We start from the raw sequence: 22,913 nt of genomic DNA, 5'->3' as shown, positions 1-22,913 counted from the left end.
ACTTCACTGACTGGGGTCCACCGGAAGTCTGCTTCTCCCATCCTTTTCTACTGGACACCAAATCTCTGAGCTGAAAACAGCTGATATTACAAGCCGTTGCGAGGTTGTAGATCCGCTGTTTTCACTTAATGTTCACTTAACCTACTTTGAAATGCTCAGAATAGGGATTTTATGCTTAAGAGGTTAAAGCAGAAAACATTCCTAACATCAGTATGTGATTTACACTTTCACCCTGGTGTCCCTGTGTCATTATGCATGTCATTATACTGTAAGGGTGAACATTTTAACAGACCCCAAATCAGTGCCTTGTTTCAGAAATATTTGTTTTGTCGTCAGTGACTCACTGATGATCAAATCAGACATGTACAGACACGTATCTCATTCTAATACTATTCATTCTAAACCAGCGACTGTCTCACAATAGGGTATGTTGTGGTTTCCAAATAACTCATTACTTGACAGTACTAAGATGACATACTGTCTGTACAGTATGCAGAAATGCAGATCAGCCTACAACAGTGTCAACAGAATAATTGCAGTATTTCTACATCTCAAGGGATCATCTGTACACACGCACAAACAACCGTAACCTTTTGGCTTGACACGAAACAAGCAGTTTATGCACAGTATTTCCACAAATATATCAATTGTTCTTTTTGTACAAATGGAAACTGTGGAAGCCATATTGGTGGCTGTACAGCATGTGTGACACTGCATGTGTGACACTCCTGTCACTAGCGCCCAGAGGGCGGCAGACGCTGAGAATAGTCATGAATGAATATTACTATAATTAGGAATAAGTTGGGAGTCAGGACAACTATTGTTATCAGATTACAGTTTGGGTGGCACCAGGGGTGTAGCTGGTATGTCGACAAAGAACCCTGGAGGCCATTATAGTCTGTTCTGTTATTGTGGCTGGAGAAAAACAGCTCTGTCAGTCTGTCAACTTTCGCTAACTTGTAAACAATGACTTCAACGGACAAACAACAAAATAGGAGCACTGCTGAATTTAATTCAGCAATTTACTCCTAATAAAACATTGCTCAAGGATTATGGCATGGATGATGGACCATTGTTTGTTTGCTTGCTGTTTGTGTCATGCTGCCCTTAGACACTGTGTTCTTTATGATACACAACCCATCACTAGAAACAGATGAAGTAGTTTTTCATTCTTCAGTTAGAATTAGATTAATAGATTTATTTCAGCACATGAAGTCCTTTAATTATTAGCATTTCTCTTAAAAAATCATGTTGTACAGTTCAGCAGCAATCGCTCCAGGTGTCCAGCACGACCAGCAGTCCATCCGTGTCCCCCAGTACAGGGCTCTTTTCTATCTTAAATAGCCCATCTACAAGGTCACAACGCGTCGGGAAGCTATCCAGAGAACTGATTTGAAGACACTAAAGGTGTCTGCATACTGCTGTGTTTTTCAGCGTCCAGTCTGCAAGGACCTTTACAATGGGAATAATGTCCTCTAGTTCTATAGAATGATTTCTGAAACGGTGTCTGTTCGATCTGTCTCCAACCTCTTGCATTCCAAGATCAGCTTGGCCCAATTCAAAATGTGTTGAAATTCACAATCACTTTGTTTATGGAAACGCAACGCATTGTGAGCTTGTAGATTGGCTATTTTCGCCAAATGTTCACCCCAGAGGAGGGACGCTAAGGTTCAAGTGGTTAGTTAAACCTTCATTTCCCCAACTGGTAGTACTGACAATCCTGCCATGCGTCCACACATTGACTGAACACTGGTAGTCAAAAGGTGAACAGGATTCACAGTCACTGTTCAGTTCTATATTATGTGACGACGTTGATGATGTTCTTGGTCAGACATCACAAAGTGCTCTCCTTTTTGATCAAGTCCAGTATCAACTGAATGGTCTTCTCATCTGTTAGGACAAACAGAAAATCAGATACTGATGGTTAGGAGATAGACAGAAAACTACATACCGATGTCACATCTAAGTCAAATCTTTAAGAGCATATTATTTTGAAAAGCATAATGTGTTACTACGTTGCTCACTGCCTCATGAAACTGATTTTCAATAAATCATTCTCTCTGAGCAACACAGTCGTTAAACAAAGCGGGCTTTGGCTGCTTATTAGGGGTGTAACGATACATTTTAACAGCGATACGATATGTATCACGATACATGATTGACGATGCGATACATGGACGAAATTGGTTCATTATGGCGATCCGATACGATGATTTGAAATCGATACAGTAACTATTTAAAATACATTGACATTATTTTAAACTAAGTAATTAATCCCCTCTTTTTCTTTTATCTTCTAAAAATTGCTAAATACCATGCACAAAAATGTAGTATTGATACAATCGATTATTTGCATAGTAAAACGATTCGATACCGATTATTTGCATTGATATATAATCAATGTTGCTGTTTTCATTTCGATATACTTCAATTCATGAAATTAAAATCGATTTTTCGATGCAGTTACTTCAGCTTTTGACATTTCTTTATACTTCACATTTTGCCATTTTTTTGGACTTCACATTTGGACATATTTCTTTTGGACTTTGGATTTTGAGTGCTTATGATTTAAAGTGTTTGGTTGAATGTTTTATAAGAATTTAGGATGTGTTACATATTACAAATGTGTACTTCACTAGTTCTCATAGTCCCTAGGGCAAAGAAAAACAATGTTACATCATTTGATTTGGGTAGCTAAGGGAAAGGTAGTATCCCAACAAAACTTGTGTTTACCTTCCAGTTGCATCTGGGGATTCTCAAGTTTCTTTTCAAGGAGTGCATCCATTAGCTTCCTCAGATGTTTAAAGATCACACCGATCCTCACTGGAGCCTTACAGAGTGAACAAACATTCAATGAAATAATAACCTAAATCAAACGTTGAGAGTAGCTTTTGCACCAGCGCTTTTGTCGAGTCATGGAGCAGCCCTCGGCCCCGCCCACTGACCTGGAAGTAGATCCATCCAGCCCTCGGCCCCACCCACTGACCTGGAAGTAGATCCATCCAGCCCTCGGCCCCACCCACTGACCTGGAAGTAGATCCATCCAGCCCTCGGCCCCACCCACTGACCTGGAAGTAGATCCATCCAGCCCTCGGCCCCACCCACTGACCTGGAAGTAGATCCATCCATCCAGGGTAATAAGACGCTCTCGGTGGTGAACGTCGATCTCTCCTCCAAACAGCAGCATGGGGAAGGGTGATATCAGAGTAGTGTCTCGTAGGTAGATCTTACCATACTTAACCTAAAAATAGACGTTCAGGAACATACAGGTGTGACACATAAGTAGAGTGCAAAGACAACATGTTGTGCATCGGATTAGCCTGATATAAATCTAGCATTATGTCTAAACTTGCTATAGTAGTCTTACCCATGTGTGGTCAATTCTAAATCTAAATAACAAAAACGTGAACAAGTAACCAATATACCACATATAGGCATGTTACTCCGTCTCTCTCTCCCTGTTTCCTGTCACTCTCCAGTGACAGGTACTAACATCGAAATAAAGGCAGAAAAGTAACCAATAGAGATCTGCATAGAAAAAAACTAAAAACAAACTAGCATCTCTCGAAAACAACCTAACAAAAATATATATACAGTATATATATAAGGAGAGCATCCTAGAGAATTATATTAATAGAATATTAGTCTCAAATTGCCAGACGGTCAGAGATCTCTGCCAATTTTGATTGATCGATGTATTTATTGACAAAAAATAGCCTACATATAGTACCTCACCATATATTTCTAGTACATATCTGTCAAAAGGATAAAACACAAAAAGCCTGAGCGCTTATGTCCATTGTGGCCTACTACCAATACGTTTGGAGAATTATAAATCCAAGTTGGTGGCTAGAACAGCGATGAAAACCTTTAGCAACCAAAGTAGAGCGAAGCCTTCAGAGACTGAGGTGTGAGTCTAGAGATCAAGTCGTGTACACCAGTGTTTCCCAACTTTTTTGTCCCAGGGAACACTTTTCACAACACTACCGTACTCTCCCATCATACCTTCTCCTGGTAGAGCAGCCAGCCGTGCGTCTGTAGGTTGCGGTTGACGGAGGACGGGTGGACCTGGGCCTTGCCTTGGGGGGTCTCCACGGTACAGGCCACCTTGTCCAGGACGTCGACGGAGGGGGTGCAGAGGACACGGGCCACGCTGTCGTACAGCCCGGCCGTCAGCGCTGCGTTCAGGACGGGCATCTGCTCCTTCCGGAGCGCGCCCGTCTGGGGCTTGGAGCGAGAGGACCAGAAACCAGCCTGCTGCATCATCTTCATCAGCTCCTGTTTCACCGACTGGTGAAGGCAGACAATTCAAAGAGGGTTTTAAAATGGAAGGAAGAGTTTTCTCTAATGGGAAGAGAATGAGTTCTGTGTGTGTGTTTGATCTCTTTTACCTCTATGGTAATGAGAGCAGTGCGGTTGAGGAAGTGCTTTCTACAATAGGACATCTCTGATCTGTATCCCTCAATGCGCGAGTTCCTCCATCTGACACATGATAACACAACATAAATCAGTGATTTAATGTCAAGATCAATTTAATCAAAAGAAAATTCAAGACTGCTTGAGTGAAGCAGTCACACCTGGCCTGAGTCAAATTATGGACTCATATGGATAGATGAATCAATTAAGCAATATTACACGAGAGGGTGTTGTTTAACGTGATTATTGCCACGACAGTGATGCGGTCAGGAACGAGACAAAGTCGAGTCCCGCAAGTGTCACTGAAGTGGCAATAATCACGTTAAACAACACCCTTGAGTGTAATATTGCAATTCTACAACAGTTACCCTTAAAACTAAGAAAATCGCTGAAAGAATATATATTTTTTATGACAGATGTAGTCACTACGACCACAAATGTCCCAAGAAACTAGCTAGCCTAGCCACCGAGTTTGCTAGCACTCTGGGAAAACAGAGCGGCTGAATTATTTGTTTTGATTAGGTGGTGAACAGTGCTGGTTTGATCCACGGCTAGAAACCGTTTCAACCAATCAGATTGCTTCCTCGAAACGACCTGTTGTAGAATGATGCATTAATCATTAACTGAGTTAAAAGTAAACACATCGTTGATCTTGCTCAACCAATTCAAAGAATTAGAAGTTTAATATGTACCCCATATATGCATTATATATAGTGAGGTGGTCAGAGTTGGCCAATGCCAAGGATGCTTTGGCCAGGTTGGCCTCCTCTTTCCTGTGCATCGGTGTGGAGAACGGAGACTTTTCAGCGATGGCCGCCGCAATGGTTGCCTGAAACAATCAACACATGAAAGTGTTATGCCTAGTTTATTTATATTCAGTTGTACAACGTTGTCAAGTGTTATGCCTAGTTTATATTCAGTTGTACAACGTTGTCGGACAGTTGTATGACGTAGTATAAATCAATCATCAATTTTCAACAAATATCGGTAAGAAATCAGTAATCGTTCAGGCCCTTCTTTAAATAACCTAAATGCCTGATTTAGAAAAATAGCAGAGCTGTTACCTGCATGCATGCAAGACACACCGGAAGGAATGACATGAATCTAATAATGTATTATGGCATGATGTCTGTGGGTCGGAGCTACTGGCGATGACACATACTATGGTGGCATGTTTTCTAATAATGCATTGTACTGGGATTGAGTGTGCCGGTGGTGGTGGTACATACTATGGGGTCCAGGCAGCCCAGGATGGCTCCATAGATGAGCATCTTGCCGATCTTCACGTTGACAGGCAGGCTGGCCAGGTGGTGGCCCAGTGGGGTCAGGGCGTGATTGTCAGGGTGACAGGCGCCGATCCTCCGCAGCAGACTGACGGCGTTACTGACCGACTGTGGCATGGGCGGGTCCAGGGCACGACACAGGAAGTCCTCTGGGGAACCGTACTCGCACTTCTACAGAGGGCCAGAAGACAGGTGAGGGAGGAAATGTTATTAGTAAATTATATTTATTTGTAATGGTATATCTGCATTTTTTTCTTTTTTTTTTTTAAGATATTTTTTGCGGCTTACGCCTTTTATTGATTTTTGAAGGGACAGACAGTAGGCTGACAGGTAACGGGAGAGAGATGGGGGATGACATGCAGCAAAGGCCGTGTCGGGTCCGGGAGTCGAACCCGCGGCACACTGCGACTGGATTACCAGTCCGGTGCCCAGACCGTTACGCCACGGCCTGGGCCTGCATTTATTTCTTTAATTCAAAACACAGTAGGGAGCTGTCCTTTTGGTGTTTTAAACATATTATAATTTAGCTATTGAAAAATAGCAGATCTACAAGCTCATAGCGCGCCACCGAGTCGTGCGCTACGAGCTTGTAGGTCTGCTATTTTTGACAAAAGAATCGTGTGGCGCAGATTTAGAAGACATTTTATAAATTTCGACCTAAATGGGTTAAGTCTGCATGTGTTTGCAGGGGTTGACTGAATCATTTTTCGACAATCTGGCGTTATTCAGTCACCCCTACAGTGATCAAGTAAAAGTAAAAATGTTTGGTAATAATATGAATTTATTTACCATTATATGAAGACATAGTTCCTCTAGTGGGACTCTGAGTATCTCTGGGATGGAGTACTCCATGAAGGCATTGAACCTGAGATCATCCATATGGAGCGTGAGGGAGAGAGACATCCACTTTAGTTAGCAGAAGAACCTTTCAATAACTGAAGGTTAACTAACTAATCTGTAGGTGCAGGAACCTGCATGGCATACTGCAGGATTGAAATGTCAGGTTCATCTTTCATTTCATTGCTTTCGGATGCTGCCACATGGAAAGTGGCTGTGCAGGCCACTTGTTGTAGTACAGAAGTATCAGAAGAAGAAGTATCAGAAGTTATTCCCTTGTGACTAGACTGAAAAAGCAATACAAATTTTGAATCATAAAAAAGAAATCTGACAATCAGACACATAAATGACCTGGACCGAGACTTTTTTTTGGTGGCCTGTAGATTTCAGGTCATTTCTGAATAAAGGAGTTATTGTCCTACCTGTATTTGGGGTACAGTCTGAAGCAGAAGCCGTTTCGGACACGTCCGGCTCTCCCCTGTCTCTGGAGAGCACTGGCCTTAGAGACAAAGGTCTCCACCAGAGAACTCATCTGGCTGCTCTCATGATACCTAAACGACAACAACGACTGAAGCTCAGTGCCTGACACCAGGGTCTAAATGTCTCAATGGAAGACCTCCAACAACTACATATGTACTAGTTATATTGAATTAACATACAGTACTATGAGAGGCTATGATAGTCATTGTTCAAGATAACCTACTTGTTTTCTTTGGTCTTTCCAGTATCGATGACAAACACTACATCAGGGATTGTCACACCCGTCTCAGCAATGTTGGTTGACAACACGATCTAAAACAGAGACCCAACAGAGCAGAACAGTTCACTATACAGTACAATTGATGGTATAGAATAGGCTACTATTCTACACACGATAATATTGAGGTTTGCAAGAAGACATACAGTATGCTCCATGTTAGCTAATGTAGTGTTCTACTAGTCTGTCCATCTATCAGCACATCTAGAAACCTCCTGAATTGTGAATCGAAGGGTTGCCAATGTTTCAGTATGTAAACTACTGCACAACTTTGAGTGATCAGTGATAATCTAACTTCTGACTATATAACTATATATTATAATGAATAGAACATACTGGGCAATCCTTATAATTTTCATATAATTTTAACCAAATTAATGAAATAATCAATAAGACTGAATTCTAAGCATTGATTCTGGGGGCTGTATTTTGCGTGTCTTAAGTACCAGGTCTTATTACCTAACTTGAGTAAACTAAAGACCTGGAGGCGTGATCAATGCTCTTTGGCCACTCAGAATAGCCAAATGGCATTGATCACGCCTCCGGGTCTTTAGTTTACTCAAGTTAGGTAATAAGACCTGGTACTTAAGACACGCAAAATACAGCCCAGAATGGCCACAGAACACAAATGATTGATTTGAGATATTTCCAAAACCAGATAGCAACTAGGATAAAACCACCTGCAGGTCTCTGAACCCATTTTTCTTGGCTATTCTGGTAGATCATATCAGGCTAGTCAAAGTTCATGATCACCCACCCCAGTACTAATATGTCTCAAATAAACACAACAGAGTCACTTCTAGAACTGTGTAAACTATTCTGTAGCATTACCTTCCTGACACCTGCAGGGGGCACTGTAAAGGCAGCAGCTTGGTCCTTAGATGAGAGAGTGGAGTGGAGAGGCACTATCCGGTATCTATGAAAGGGGAATCAATCTGTGCTGAATGGTTCACTTCAACTGTACAACATACAGGGATTCAAGTACAATTATCTATCATTACCAACCACATGGTACAGAGCAGTCGGGGAGTGGCCGACCCCACCCTCGCCACGTTTAAAACCACTCAAAACCAACATTTTCAGACTCGCATTTCCTACTTAATTCCCCCCTTTTACCTTTACTTCTATAGGGACGAGACGGTTTTAGCGTTCGTCCCAACGGTGTGATATGTCCTGTTGCACGTCGGTACATTATTAGACATTTGCCTAGATGGACTTATTGATGCCTTGTGTGATTTTAAACTTGTACATTTTAGAGTACCGGTAGTATAGTTGACCATTGATCTGAATGATATTAATTATTATTAATATATATATATATTTTCTTGCAATGTAGCACTTTGAGATTTTATGTCAAATATAAAGTGCGTTACAAATAAAACTAAATAATGATTATCATTAATGTGACTGTGTGTCTCACTTGTCTTTCTCCTTGAACCTCTTGTCGGTGGACAGCAGATCGTAGAGCTGCTGGATGTGAGCCAGGCCCGGTAGGAACACCAGAACTGCACCGTCTGCTGAGGTGAACTGAGGAGCCTTGTCTGGCAGGAGAACACCACAAACAACAAGTTACAGTAAATGACCGTTCATACTGACCCCATTGAGACCTGAGGCCCATTCTAAAAATGCCTTCTAAATCAGTAGTTCTCCAAAATAAATTATTACAAAAGAAGAAGAAAAAATGTACAAGCTCACAGCCTGGCACAAAGTGATATATAGCTTAAATGGGTTAAATATGCAATCTAGAACCTTTTTCAGTGTGAATATTTTTTGTGTGTGGTAATGCTAGGGTCTAGCATACAGTATGGTTAATACATGCTATGTTTGTAGAATAGATCCTGTGCGGTACGGTAGGACACCTACTGGTAGACAAGTGGTATTGCATGACACCAAAAACAGGCTTTCTGTAACCTCTACCAATGTCATTCTACCCAGAGAGAGCGAGAGAGAGCTGTGATCTGTCTGACTATTTGGACTATTTGGAATTATTTATTTTACACCACTGGTTGTGTGAGACAGACAGATCCAAGTGAAGCTGGTACTACCCAGGTAGTGGATGAGGTCCATCATCAGCTCCATGTTGATCTTGTTGGGGTTCATGTACTGCAGAACGTGAAGGGTTCTGCTGCTGAAGTGGTCCAAGTCTGGACCCAGGTCCCAACCAGCACCAGAGTCCTTCAATATCATCTCCTAGATTAGCACGCATGCACGCACACACACACACACACACACACACACACACACACACACACACACACACACAAACACACACACACACACGTCAATGTTAGTTACAAACACAACGTGACACAAATGGAAAACAAATAGCAGTACAAAGTATGGAAGATCCCCATATGTACATACATTGGTTGTTTGTTGGTCCAATACGGAACAATAGATATCATCACCATCTATCCTCAAAACTGTCTGAAATAATGGCCTTGTCCATTGTTTCTCATGTGTATCCCTAGGGGGAGGTGTAGCTACTACAGTACTACTGAGTATGTGAGAGAAAGTAGAAAATGGAGGCCACAGATAAAAAATACATCTGCTCAGGATGGACTAATTGCAACTCTTTCACTCCGTTTCTATTTCTAATATTTGTCATGTTATATTCTTCAAGTTGGGTTATCATTCATCAAAATATGCTAGATATGAAGACAGTTAAAGGGATAAAAACAAAATCATGGAAAGTGGGTAATGAAGCAAAAACATTTTGAGAACCACTGTACACAGTAGAGTAGGACACTGTCACTGATTTACTTTTACACAGATGTATCTGCAAGGAGGATCATATTATGGAGACCCAGGATTACCTGGTACTGTACAGTCTTGCCCCCTTTCTGGCTGACCGAGATATTGACTTCCTCTTCCTCTTCAAGAATCTTCTGACTGTACTCGGAGTCCGTTTCTAGAACGTAGCCAGTCTGCTCCACGATGTCCTCCAGATGGAACACCTGGGAGTAGAAACACAGCATCATGATGTACCTGAAGTTCCTGAACACAGCCTGTCCTGTACGCATTGTCCACTCAGCTGAGAAGTGAGATGGCAAACACACCTGCATGCATTTTAAAATAGTCGGAAGTGATATATATGTACTAGGGTTAGAACCTTTGGTATTTTAGAGATTCCGGTTCCTTAACGATTCCCTCGTAACGGTCCGATTCCTTAGCGGTTCCATTTAACAATTCCTAGGGGTTTCCAAATGGATCCTTACAGGTCTGTAACTCAGAGTGTACAAATGGACCCACTCTCAAAGTTATGGACTGGTCCTTATATTAAAATGTTTGAGAACGGCCCGGCGGCTGGCGTAGATGTCTCAGGCACCTAGGCTGCTAATCATCATCATCACCTTTACATGATAATACAGCCTGACAGTGTGTTGCGGGTTAAAGAAAAATATCTAAAATAAATAATAAATAAAACTCTGAACTATAGCAGTTCTGTCCTCATAGTCATACCGGTGTGATAAAAGCAGTTACGGAACCGATTCCGGTTCCTCTGGTGCCGGATCCCAGTCCCAGCCCTAGTACCCATTGACATTTGAGCCTTTCCTACTAACTGTACCTCCACAGGGAACGTCCTGCCAGGGATGGAGACGACGGGACAGTGGTTAAAGTAGCTGGAGAACTTGTGACAGTCCACCGTGGCGCTCATCAGCACCAGACGCAGGTCCGACCTCCTCATGACCACGTCCTTCAGGATGGTGAGCAGGAAGTCTGACTGCACGCTGCGCTCATGGACCTGCGCAGAACAAGACAAGAACTCTGTCATGTCTTTTAAATATGGATAAAACCGGGAAAGCATCCGTGTCATTTTAGATTTCTTTGGCTATTCAATAATAGCAGATGTACAAGCTCATAGCGCATCATTTAGTGCCGCGATATGAGCTTGTAGATCTGCTATTTTTGAAAAATCGTGAAAATGTGTGCTAATCTTTGAATATATGTATTTTTTAAAGCGATTCAAATCTTTGCCATCTGGTGGTCCCCTGAACAAGAGATTTTGATAAGTTTGGGGGTCCTTGACATGAAAACGTTTGAGAACCACCGATATATATAACTACATACGTTTTTCAGAAAACTTCTTTTGAAGACATTTGTAGAATCGGAAAAGTACCTCGTCCACGAAGATGTGCGTCAGGTAGCTGAGATGTTTATCCTGTTGGAGCTTCCTGATCAGAACCCCGGTGGTACAGTACAGCAGACGGGTTGAGTCTCCTGAACATTTCTCCATCCGAATCTGGTAGCCGCACAGCGACGACTGGAAGATACATTACAAGACCCAGGTCATTAACATGGGTAGCTTCTGAACCCAGCCTAGTTGCTTTATGTTTATGTTGGGAACTTAAACCCAGAGGCCTTTTTTATATTTTCTATCCAGATTAGAATCAGATTTGCATTTTGCATTGTCAAGTCTGAACAGCAAGAAACAATATTGAGTGTTGGCGATACGGATTTGAACCACATTCCTATGGCTTTGTTCAGACTACAGGCAAATCAAAATTATTTCTCAAATCAGATCTTTAGGACTGACTGTCCACACTGTTATTTATTTTCAAGTGATCATATCGATATAAAGATAAATTCAAGGCAGATTCCATTAAAACATTTGTTTCAATGTGTTTTTCTTGATAGGCCAAAACTCTGTATTGGGATGCCAGTGTGAACAGAGCCCATGTCTCAGCCAACACAACATGAACTCAACAGCAGTTGTAAATAACAGATGATTACATAATTACAGGTACTACATGTCACCCTGCCCCTTTGCTTCTCAGCCCATTTTTGGACCATATAATTACACAGTTGCACCAAAGCTGTACAGTATATCGTTATATGTGTATGTATATATGAATGCCCTAGTTCACTTCAACAGTGTGCGTTGCATGTCCGAGTTAGCTTGGAGTCGGACATTACAAGGTTTCCAACTGACAGCGACGATATCATTCTTAAGGGTTGTTTCCACCACACCTTGGAGCCGGGTGCATCCTCACAGCCCAGCTCTTGGTTGACTCGGGTGGCCAGACTCATGGCTGAGATCCTGCGGGGTTGCGTCACAACGATGTTGCACGGCTGTGCCGCGCCGCTCCCCATCAGCAGCTGGTCCAACATGAACTGTGGGATCTGGGTGCTTTTGCCGCTGCCCGTCTCGCCGGCTATCACCACCACGCGGTGGCGCTGCAGAGCCTCCAGGACGCGCTGCCGGTGTTGGAAGACTGGGAGCTGCTCTCGTTCTGCCTGGGGGGGGGGGGGGGGGGTGCGACACATTCTGAATACTGACTTGGAAAGAGTGAAACATGAATATGTCTACGCATCATGGGGAAACATGAACTGAAGTGTATTTAATAGTCAGGACCATACCGGACATATCACATATGGGATATCCGTCTGGTAGATATTTGACTTTTTGATTATAGATTTTCTTTTCATATATTAAAATGAGTTTAACATAGTATATACTTAATTTTATTATTCTATCTGAATTTTTAAGTTTCCTTATAAGTTAATGTTCTCAATATAATCAAATCTAAGTTTTCTCAAATTGATTGATTTTGCTGGCATTGGTCCCGGTATGGGCCAGACTCTGGCATTTACCAGTAGCTTGTGGGCCAGTGAGGAGCTCCTCAGCTTCAATAGGAGCGCCCTCGCTGCTTCATCTGCCCCTGCCGCTTCTCGCCTCTCTCCTGCCTCCTTAATCAAGCTCTTATCGTCTCCTCCATCTCCTCCTTCTTCAATGTCCAGACCAGCCAGGCTCTCCCAGGACTCTTCAGGCTCATCGTCACCAGCGTTTTGGAGGCCGGGGTGAGTCTGGGACCTGGCCTCCTCCTCCTCCTCCAGGCTCTGGTTGTAGTTCTGGTTCTTCTGCTGTTTGAGCCGCGTCAGCAACCGGGAGATGAACTGATCTCGGGGTTTGTTGGCGGCGGTGCGGTTCTCATCGTGTCGTCGCTGCTCGTTGTCTCGCCAATCTAACCACACATCTCTGTATGTAGAAGGCAAGAGCTGGTGCACTGACTGTGAGCAACAAGAAGACCACAATTGAATATAGGAAAAATGCATGCTGTAACTATAAACTGTCTGCTGTAAGCAAGCCAATTCGCAGCATATATTGTAACTAGGAAGTTAGCGATAGCATACCTGTCCTTTGCAAAGGTTGTAGAGTGCCAGTGTGGCTCCAAGGTGTTGAGCCTGCATACTGTCCTCAGTCAGAATGGTGGGACATACCTCCAAAATATCATCCGTTCTCTGAACACGCACCCTAAAAGATGCAAAGCTATATCAGTACACACTAATATAAAGTTATAATTCATCAATAACACTTATGATGGAATGGAACTCCTCCATTACATTTATTATAGTGCTAAATCATAAAAGTCCCAAGACATTCACTAAGGTGAGGTGTGACTGCTTAAATCAGCCATCACCCACCCCACAAACACTTTCTTAAACCCCAGGGGGGTCCAGGAGGGAAAATAAAAAATATCTGAGTTGGAAGTGGAACCTGAGACCTTGACCAGCCCCATTTACCCGCTGAGAGCTGTTCATGAGTTGTGTGTTGTGTTCATTGTGTGTGTTTGTTTGTTTTGTTTTGTGTTTTAGTTTTTCTTTTTTTTTTCTCTTTTCTCCCTTTTGTGTATTGTATTGTATTGATGGTAGTTAGGACCCTCTCGAAAACGAGATACTGTATCTCAATGGGGTATTCCTAAATAAAGAAATTTCAAACAACAAACATGAGGTGGACAGCCGTTGCCCCCGCCGGCGGGGGATTGGGGCTTAAGAGGTTTTAACTAACAAGAAAGCATGTAGCTTTCTGCAATTAAAACATCCCTCTAGCTCACCTATGTTTTTGAGTGGTGCAACCACTCCAAGGATCAGCAATGTCCGTGTTAACCTATGTGACTATGAGTAGCAGTAGGGGCAAAAGTGGCGCTGTTGTGCCAGAAACAGAGAGAGAGAGAGATAGTGCTGCACTGATGCCTGCTAATGAGAGAGAGAGAGGGGGGGGGGATTGGAGGGGAGTTGCACCACTCAGTTCACACGGGTGTGATTTTTACTGTATATACTTACTTGCATCTCCAGTATTTTCCAGCTGCGACCTTGTGAAAGGCTGGCGGGGGGCTCTTGGGCAGGTTCTTACGCACCCAGTCTATGAGAAACTGTTTAGGCGACTTTCCTGTCCAGCTGCGAGCCGTGTAGTCAAAATTCCTAATGTCTTTTGGTTCATTCTTTTTCACTACTGAAAAGAAACGTACATTAAAAGAAACTGTCAGTAACAAAGTGTAAATAGCACATCTACAAGCTCATAATGACACAAAAGCAATGTTTATTCTAATCTAATTTCTATCCATTTCCTTGCCTTGTACTGATTGATTGACCTTGATGCTCCTTTTTCTGTGTCACATCTTCTGTGGCACAGCAAACGGCATTTAAAGAGAGTTGTACCTTTTTCCTGGGGAGGGGGTTTTGCAGCCTGTTCAAACAGACTGAAGTTGAGTTCCTCTTTCTCCTCGGTGACAGGAAGTGCCTTGTTTTCTTTTGGGGGTGCGTCCACTACCTTCAGAGCCGGGTTGAACATGGGGTGAGACTCCAGCGGCTTCATCTCTACAAATAGATACGTCAAATTAGTCTTTTGTCATTTGCTGGTCAAAAAATAATACTCATCGCCGTCAGGCAGAAATCTGTTCATGCATTTAAGACCTTGCTGTATGATGCGGATCCTGTCCTGTGCCGTTCTCTGGCTTGCCTTGTCTCGCTTGTTCTTAGCAGCAGCTGCAGTCTCCTTTGCATCATACAGCTTAGCCGTCAGTTGCAGGTAACTGTCATTCTACACAAACATAACAGAATAAAAGGGCATACTATTTTGCAACTGCAATACCCCACACTTTCATATAGATTGGCTATTGCAGTTCATTATGACAAAGTGTTGATACAATCTGTGTATTAAATTAAATCTCCTTTACATATATGAAATATGTCATTATAAATCAAAGTCCTCATACTGGATCGAATTTCTCATCCAGTTCTGGATTGTGTGATGCAGCCTTGGTCCCTGCATTCTCCTCCAGGTCACTGTCCTCGTCACTGGACTGTTCCGCATATCTCAGTATCCAGTCCTTCATGTTCGCAGCCTCGTCCTTCACAGGGACCTGAACAACAGCAATACGTGGAATTAACGGCTTTATCCTATGGTTTAATTTGTTATGATACAGATACGTGTTGAGAGTGTTGATTGGCCAAACATATACAAACCTTGGATGTCTCATTGGGGGGTTTGTGGACTGCTTTGGGGCTGGGTGGGTCTGGCTTTTGTTGGGTAGGGGGCTGGAACTTTGGCCTGTTGCAACTTTGGCTCTCCTCCTGCATCTTCTGGCTAAAACCATCCGGAAGCTCATCTGTTGTGGACAAATGAAAGTAATATTCATGTAGTATAGTAGTTACAGTAGTATAGTGCCGTTACAGTAGTATATCAGTACAATTACAATAGTATACTGCAGTTACTGTGCTAAATGTTGTGTGACTTTGGTGAATGTGGACACAAATTATAGCAAAGCAGTGGTTCGCAGACTTTTCTGATCGACAACCAAGTTAGACGTTTTCCCGAGACCCACACTAGTGAAAATAGCATATCTACAAGCGCACAACCTAATTTCCTTGGTTTGTTTGTTTTAAAATGTATACGTTTAACAATCAGCTAAATAGTGGCTCTACATGGTATGGTACGGTACCATCTTTGAGGTTGAGGCATAGCCAGTCGAGGGCAGAGACGAGGTCTCCTCCATAGAGGATACTGCTCTTCATGGCCTCCTCAATGTGTTCTGTCTTGAAGTTGAACTTCTGCAGATTTGTGTACAAGTCCTGTGGCCACAAGAAAGCTACTGTCATAATTAATTCAATACAAGAATGAATCACAACAAAAAGCCATTTTGTTTGTTTACTGCTTGAATTTCTTGTCCTTACCACCAGCTTCCTGCTGGTGAGCCGGCCAGAGATGGGTAACTTTTCACCGTTCTCCTGTCTGAAGTCATTTATGAGCTTGATGATCTTCTTCTCTAAGTCACTTTGAATGATAACCTGTGTGTTAAACAACAGAGAGTGTCAACGTTCACTACAAAACAACTTTAATCCTCTTAAAAAGGGGTACACTACACTGTACCAAACATAAACTGGACAGAGAAAGAGTCACTGCAGCAAATTTATGAATAGTCTGAATAGAATGAAGAGTAGCCCCTCCAACCAGAGCAGATGTGCTAGTTATATTGTATTGACCCCTAGCATCCCTATGCTAGGGATGCTAGGGGTGCTCATTTACATGAGCATGTAAATGTTTGTTTCATGGCCTGATCTGATGTCATTTGTATCCTATAGTAGTGTGCGTGTGTGTATATATATATATATATATATATATATATATATATAAATTAGACTGATGATAGGTTCTTTGTTTACCTATGATCCTACTTACTTATTACTATTTTGATGCATTTAACTTGCTTACTGTCTGTAAATCGCTCTGGATTAAGAACATTTGCTAAATGCCTACATTTTACATTGTATTAACATACTTTAAGAATTGATTTGTCAGGCGCTCCACCGGTGTCAACATGGGCTGTGTTGTTGAGACTGTAGGTCTTTGGACCTGAGAGGAAGACCAGAGAACATGACATTTATGATCCTGTAGTAACTCTGAGCATGTACAAACGTACATTTGGTGTCCTGCTGTCTGACACCTGGGTCTAAATGTCTTCATGGAAGATGATTAGGAAGACCACCACCAACCACTGTATGTACTGCTTGGTTATAAATATTGTATTAACATACTTTACTATACAGATTGATTCAAATATCGTTTTATTCAATACAATAACTGTGAGATCTTTCAGAACTATGACTTTTTTATCTACTAGTATTATTACAGTTATCATTTCCTTGGTACAGTATCTCTACAGTAGATCACGTCATCATGCCCAAAAGGGTGGAGGTAGACATTAGCCCTATATGCGACAGTCACAGCCGACATGAGATCATGCAGTAAATAACCGTGAGAAGCATGGGACGAAAAGAAGCAGCAGTGTCCGTGATGAGACCTTTAGGTTTGGGTGGTTGTTTCTTCCCGGGAGGAGGATCTCCCACCACGCCGGTCCCTGCTGGTGGTGCTGCTGCTGCTGCCGGGGGGACCACCACCACAGGCGCAGCCGCTGCGTTCTTTTTCTTCTTTCCACCCATGATGAAGACAATATTATCCCGTAATGTGTCGTATGACTGTCAATGTGACGACAAACAGCAATCACCCTGCCATTAACTGTCTGACATTAACCTGTGTGGATAATATGTACAGTCTGGGAGTAAACACACTCACTGGCTACACACTACAGCTACACACACACACCGCATCAGGACTCCAGGAGGAGGTGAGGAAGAATTTTGGAGAATTCGGCTGCCGTAGCGGAAGAGAGTCTGGCAGTGTTGCCATGTCTGGGTTGCGGGTTTGTTTTGCCTTGTTTTTCAAAATATTGCATATGCACGCACATGCACGCAAATACCACGGATTGGCGCACTGTAAATGCGTGCATATGCACGCATTTTCATTGCGCCAATCCGTGGTATTTCGCCGTCTTTGGGTGAGCCCGGGTTGCGTTTAAAACCAGCAGGTTGGTAAAATGACAAACTTCTCAATGCAATAAATTCAACTATATATGTCAGTTTAATGTGTTAATAGTGAGTTCTCATTGTAGTTGTATTGGGTGTTTTCTTCACCAGACTCTCAATAGCAGAATGTGGGCTGCTTCTGTCCATTTTTAGACCTCATTGCTTGTTTCTCTTGCACAATCTGGCAACACTGTTGACTGGGAGCTCCAATCATGGCTCCAATCCTTTGCCAGGCTATTATAATGATCCGGTTTAGAGAGAATCAGGCGGATACTGAAACGGCCTCTATGCTGTGCTTCTTTTAACTGTGGAAAGTACCGGATACAGTCTTGGAGGAGGCGGGTTCTAAAATAGAAACCCCACTTATCCTTTCTTGTGCTGAGTGGTGACCCATGGCCGTCAGCGGAAGAAGTTAGTGTGTTGTTGCATTGTGGGAAGCACACATCATAGACACTAGCATCATGGCCGACCCGTTTGGAGAAGGACTGTTCAGCGTGTTTGATGATGAACAAACCGCTTCTGGCAAGAAGTCTCCTGCGTCTTCCACAGCCCACATATCAGGGTAAGTAATGACCATGTGTTCCTGCTTCACGTCTAGTGTCACAATAGCTTAAATTAATAATAAAAGAGAATAAATGAACATGCTGTCTCAAGTAAAAAACGACCGAGCGCCGGGAGTGTCATCATGCGTTCCGAAAACTGCCGACCTACAAGCTCACAAGGCGGTGCGACGCGATGCGTTCTGAGCTTGCAGATCTACTGTTTTCGGCGAGCGATACCGTCGTATGACGAAGTAATAAACCAGGCTAGTTAGTTTGTTTAGCATCGATATTCTAATCCATTATATTATTATAGTTTGATTACATTTTGATACATATTCTCTATTATTCGGACATTATATGCTGTCTTAAATACGACACTGGCTTTTCACCATTAGATTTAAATATAGCATACCTAACTAGTTCATTGTTTACAACTTTGATTTGACTCTAACTTTTCTCTTTACTGGCAAAATGTACCGATTTGTTTTTACAATGATAATAGTTAACTTAATGAGTTACATTACAACATTAATTTGGCACAACATTATTTTGGCCATTATTTTAGCTGTATTACATCCAAATAGCCCTTGCTTCTAAAAATGAAACCGAACCGTACATGAAAACTATTTAACACAAAATGGACAGCTATAAAATAAACATGTATTTGTGTTCGTTGTTTATAGGCTATAGTCTGTTACTGACTTGTTATGTGTTTTGTACCTCTGAGAACTCAGATTAGGCCTATGTGTTTTGTAACCTCGCATCATAGGCTTTCCACACAGCCGAATTGATTTGTATTGTCAAGAATATGTGTTTTTGCTTGCTTGACACAAGACATAATGGTTGCAAATAAAAGAGCAGCAATTGTTTAGCTATATATCTAGGCTAGCTGATGATGTTTTCTTATGATTTATTGCCTGGACTCCTTTGTTTACCAGAGGCAAAGTTTTAGGTTGTGTAAATAAATTGTACACTTTAAGTATAACTTATTAATGACTTGCTAAACTGTCAACACTGAGCATTATATTCTTTCCCTACCAGGAAAGTCTTACTTGGGGGTAAACATGGCAGTGAGAGGGATGGCAGCCCATCCTTACCTGCCAAGCCCAAGAGATCAGCTGACCCTGATCCTACTGAGGAAGTGATGTTTGGGAAGAGACCTCGACCTGACACGGCTTCTTATGACATAAAGTAAGATGCTGTTTAATTTAATTAAGACATCTTTGTGGATCTCTAAGCGGCTTGGGGAGCCTTCTCTCTCTTCTGTTGCATAGAGAGACCAAAATATCGGTCAAAATAAAAAGTGCCCCGATATCTGTGATATTGGCGCAGATAATCGGCCGTTGCCGATAATTGGTTGATCCCTATCAAACGTTCAAAATATCTAGTGGTGTGTTCTAGGTCTTTTTGAGAGGGTGGTCACCGGATGAAATAACCTCTAATATACATGTGTGAACTACTTCGAAACCCCCAAAATAACTTTTTTCCATTGATTACTCACCCCCTGCATGGAGACTTAATTCATGGATATTATTTTTGTCCAATTGATTTCCTAAGACTTGGGCGTTACAGAGACTGTCAGTGATGTAAATAGGTTTTCAATGTAATGGGTCCTGGGACCCCAGGGGTGGTCTTTTTGATGGGTCCAAGAGACATTTTATGAGTCCTACTTCAATGCCGTTAGACCCCGGAGGGTGACATGATTGCGTCCTTTCTCATTTTTGTGAGTCTAAGGATGCAGGAATCAGATGCAGGCTATTTGCAATTTTGCATCACAAACAGGTAACCACTGCTGGTCATGCAGTGGGTCATGCATATCCCTTTAACTTGAACTTTATAGAATAGATATCAGGTGATCCTTAGTTGATAATGTTGCTTCTGAAGTTAATGTAAATTTATTTTATCCATTTTCCAGCAGCATTACTGATTTTATGCCCCAGGTGAAGGTGGAGTCGGTAGAGACAGTGGAAGGATGCACGCATGAGGTAAAGACAGATGAAAGACAAATCAAATGGTTTTATTACATTAGTTCTAAATGTACATTTAAGTTATACTGCTGCTGTTCCCCAGGTTGCTCTGCCTTCCAATGAGACCTACATACCACTGAAACCTCGTGTGGGGAAAGCTGCTAAGGTAGGTTTGATGTTTATCCGCCATTCTAGTTAATTTGTATCTATGATTTGTTTTCTTAGCATTCAAATAATTACATAACTTACTGGAGTCCATATTTTGGGTATGCCATCATAGGTGACAAATGTTTAATTAATTTACACTCCATTGTACACCCTGGTGTCGGACTTCGAAAGTAGCAGATCTACGAGCTCACAATACATTGCAATGTGTTGTGAGCTTCTGATCTTGAATTTGGTGTTTTTCAAAGTAAATTTATTTTGCTTTGATTAAATGAAAGCGAATGTTGAACTTGAAATGTATCAGTTTTCACTTAGAAATGCGCTTGCATATACTAGCTATTAACTGTAAATTGTTATGGAATTTTATAGAAACATCCAATTCAAGTGTACATGGAAACTCAGCGACTCTGCACATCCAGTGTATCGTGTTAAAAAATACTCAAGCTGAGAATTGTTATAATGGAATCCTCTGTCTTTGCTTCTGTTGTAGGAGTATCCTTTCATTCTCGACCCGTTCCAACGTGAGGCCCTCTCATGCATCGAGAACAACCAGTCTGTCCTGGTATCTGCACACACCTCCGCTGGCAAGACTGTCTGTGCAGAGTGAGTCTCACTACTGAATCAAACTATAAATTCCATAAACCTGTGTAAATATCCCGGGCGTAATTCGGACACCACCTGACCGATCGACTTCATACGTGTGTGTGTGTGGGGGAGGGGCAGGGGCAGGGATGGTTTGTGCCGAGAACCAACGATCTGTCTTTGGAGGACACATGAATCTCTGTGTGGAGATGGGCTGCCTCTGAAATATTGGGGGGGGTAATAATTTACTATTCTGTGCCGGGTTGCAACTCAAACCGGGCTGAGTCGGCTCTAGCAAACTTGAGCCACGAGAGACGCCACAGAGCGGGCTGAAGCACACAAGTTGATGTGTCAAACGTTGCGACGCCCCACCGTCGTGGTCTAAAACTATGCTTCATCCGCAAAGAAATCTAGTCTGTGGTTGTTGGAATTAGCGACGGCAGTGGGATTTGAACCTGGGAGGAGTGGGTTGGGAGTCTAATGCCTAACGATGCATGCTACTGAGCTGGCTGCGAGTTGTGCTTTTCTGGCTGTATTAGAATGTGCGAATGCCTGCCTCACGGGCACCATCCGAAGAGGGTTGGGTAGCTAGAAGTATTTATTTGCTGCGGTCCTCGTGAGAGACAGGATATTCCTCTGCGATATTTGGCCTTACAACCCAGATATCATTGTGTTAGAAGTTTCGGCATCCCGGTTAAGTTCTAATCAGACACCACTGCGGTGGGTCCTAGCCCAGACAACCAGCACTAGTTTAAGGTTTGCCGGATTGGCTAACAATACCCATCGGCTTCACGGATTGGTCAAACTTTGCTACATGTTTGTGCCGCCACATTAATATAAGTGGTAGCAGGCCATGTACAAACTCCATTACACTGCTGAGCAGCTGCAAAGCTCTTATGGAGAAGCCACACAGAAGAGGTAATTTTTAAGCCTGTACTGATACACATTATGGATTACCAAGGGTGTCCAACGTGCAAAACAACCAAGTTCAGTAATCCATCCCTGAAACTAATGGTGAACGTCTGCGGTCACACACTATGCGAGAACTGTGTGAATTCCAACATGTTTGAGCACGGCACAGGTAAATGTACACAGTGCGACACGCCCCTGAGGAAGAACAACTTCCGCGTTCAGCTCTTCGAGGATCCTGCCGTGGACAAGGAGGTGGACATCCGCAAGAAGGTGCTCAGAACATACAACAAGGCAGACGTGGACTTCCACAGCCTGAGAGAATACAACGACTACTTGGAACAGGTGGAGGACATTGTCTACAGGTTGACCAACAACATGGACGTGGAGAGCACTAAGCAGGCCATGGAACAGTACCAGCGGGAGAACAGAACGCTCATCCAGGAGAACAAGGCCAAGCTGACACGAGAGCAGGAGGAGTTGGAGAAGCAGCTGCTGGAACAGCAGGGCCAGGAGCAGAGACAACTGGAGGCGGTGCAGGAGAAACAGCGCCACCTGCAGGCCAAGAGGAAGAGCAAGCAGGCTCTACTGGACGACCTGGAGTCCTCTCATCTTCCTGCCTCCCTTTTACTGGCACAGCACAAGGACCATGCTGCCCAGCTTGATTCAAACATGTAGAGAAACAGTCTGTCTGACATCTATGCCCACGTACGACGTCGTCATCACGACGTCAGCTGTTTTTGCTGATCCCAATATCTCTATATTTAATCCATCAATTATGTAGTGGGTAGCGCAAATGTGTGGAGTATGC

At 42.7% G+C, this 22,913-nt stretch overlaps 3 protein-coding genes across 3 annotated transcripts in view; 2 read left to right on the top strand and 1 right to left on the bottom strand.

Annotated features, from left to right (window-relative positions):
* Positions 1-470: 470 nt before the first annotated feature.
* Positions 471-17,685, bottom strand: dhx29 (DEAH (Asp-Glu-Ala-His) box polypeptide 29). The gene is made up of 28 exons (XM_083793537.1): positions 17,376-17,685; positions 16,854-16,927; positions 16,249-16,362; positions 16,017-16,146; positions 15,541-15,683; positions 15,291-15,437; positions 14,989-15,115; positions 14,734-14,892; positions 14,359-14,527; positions 13,429-13,549; positions 12,889-13,305; positions 12,265-12,531; positions 11,414-11,557; positions 10,862-11,038; positions 10,110-10,250; positions 9,339-9,483; positions 8,714-8,834; positions 8,125-8,209; positions 7,240-7,328; positions 6,959-7,087; positions 6,489-6,564; positions 5,646-5,870; positions 5,109-5,245; positions 4,392-4,482; positions 4,006-4,290; positions 3,110-3,241; positions 2,734-2,830; positions 471-1,890 (listed from the first exon to the last, which is right to left on the bottom strand). Exons 1-28 carry the CDS (start codon positions 17,512-17,514, stop codon positions 1,835-1,837), a joined length of 4,137 nt encoding a protein of 1,378 aa, XP_083649663.1. The 5' UTR covers positions 17,515-17,685; the 3' UTR covers positions 471-1,834.
* Positions 17,686-18,396: 711 nt separating this feature from the next.
* Positions 18,397-22,913, top strand: part of mtrex (Mtr4 exosome RNA helicase) — a 30,879-nt gene continuing 26,362 nt past the window's right edge. The window contains exons 1-5 of the mRNA XM_083793923.1: positions 18,397-18,499; positions 19,521-19,670; positions 20,395-20,464; positions 20,550-20,612; positions 21,102-21,214. Of these exons, the coding sequence (XP_083650049.1) occupies positions 18,399-18,499; positions 19,521-19,670; positions 20,395-20,464; positions 20,550-20,612; positions 21,102-21,214 (497 nt within the window). The 5' untranslated portion in view covers positions 18,397-18,398. The remainder of the gene's footprint in view (positions 18,500-19,520; positions 19,671-20,394; positions 20,465-20,549; positions 20,613-21,101; positions 21,215-22,913) is intronic.
* Positions 22,142-22,780, top strand: LOC310879610 (CDK-activating kinase assembly factor MAT1-like; the record flags this gene model as incomplete). The annotated part of the gene is made up of 1 exon (XM_083794381.1): positions 22,142-22,780. One exon carries the CDS (start codon positions 22,142-22,144, stop codon positions 22,778-22,780), a length of 639 nt encoding a protein of 212 aa, XP_083650507.1.

Source organism: Protomyctophum parallelum, assembly GCF_964188405.1.
Source record: "Protomyctophum parallelum genome assembly, chromosome: 21".
Taxonomy (NCBI): Eukaryota; Metazoa; Chordata; class Actinopteri; order Myctophiformes; family Myctophidae; genus Protomyctophum; species Protomyctophum parallelum.
Note: the sequence above shows the minus strand (reverse complement) of the source record. Positions and strands in the feature narration are given on the sequence as shown.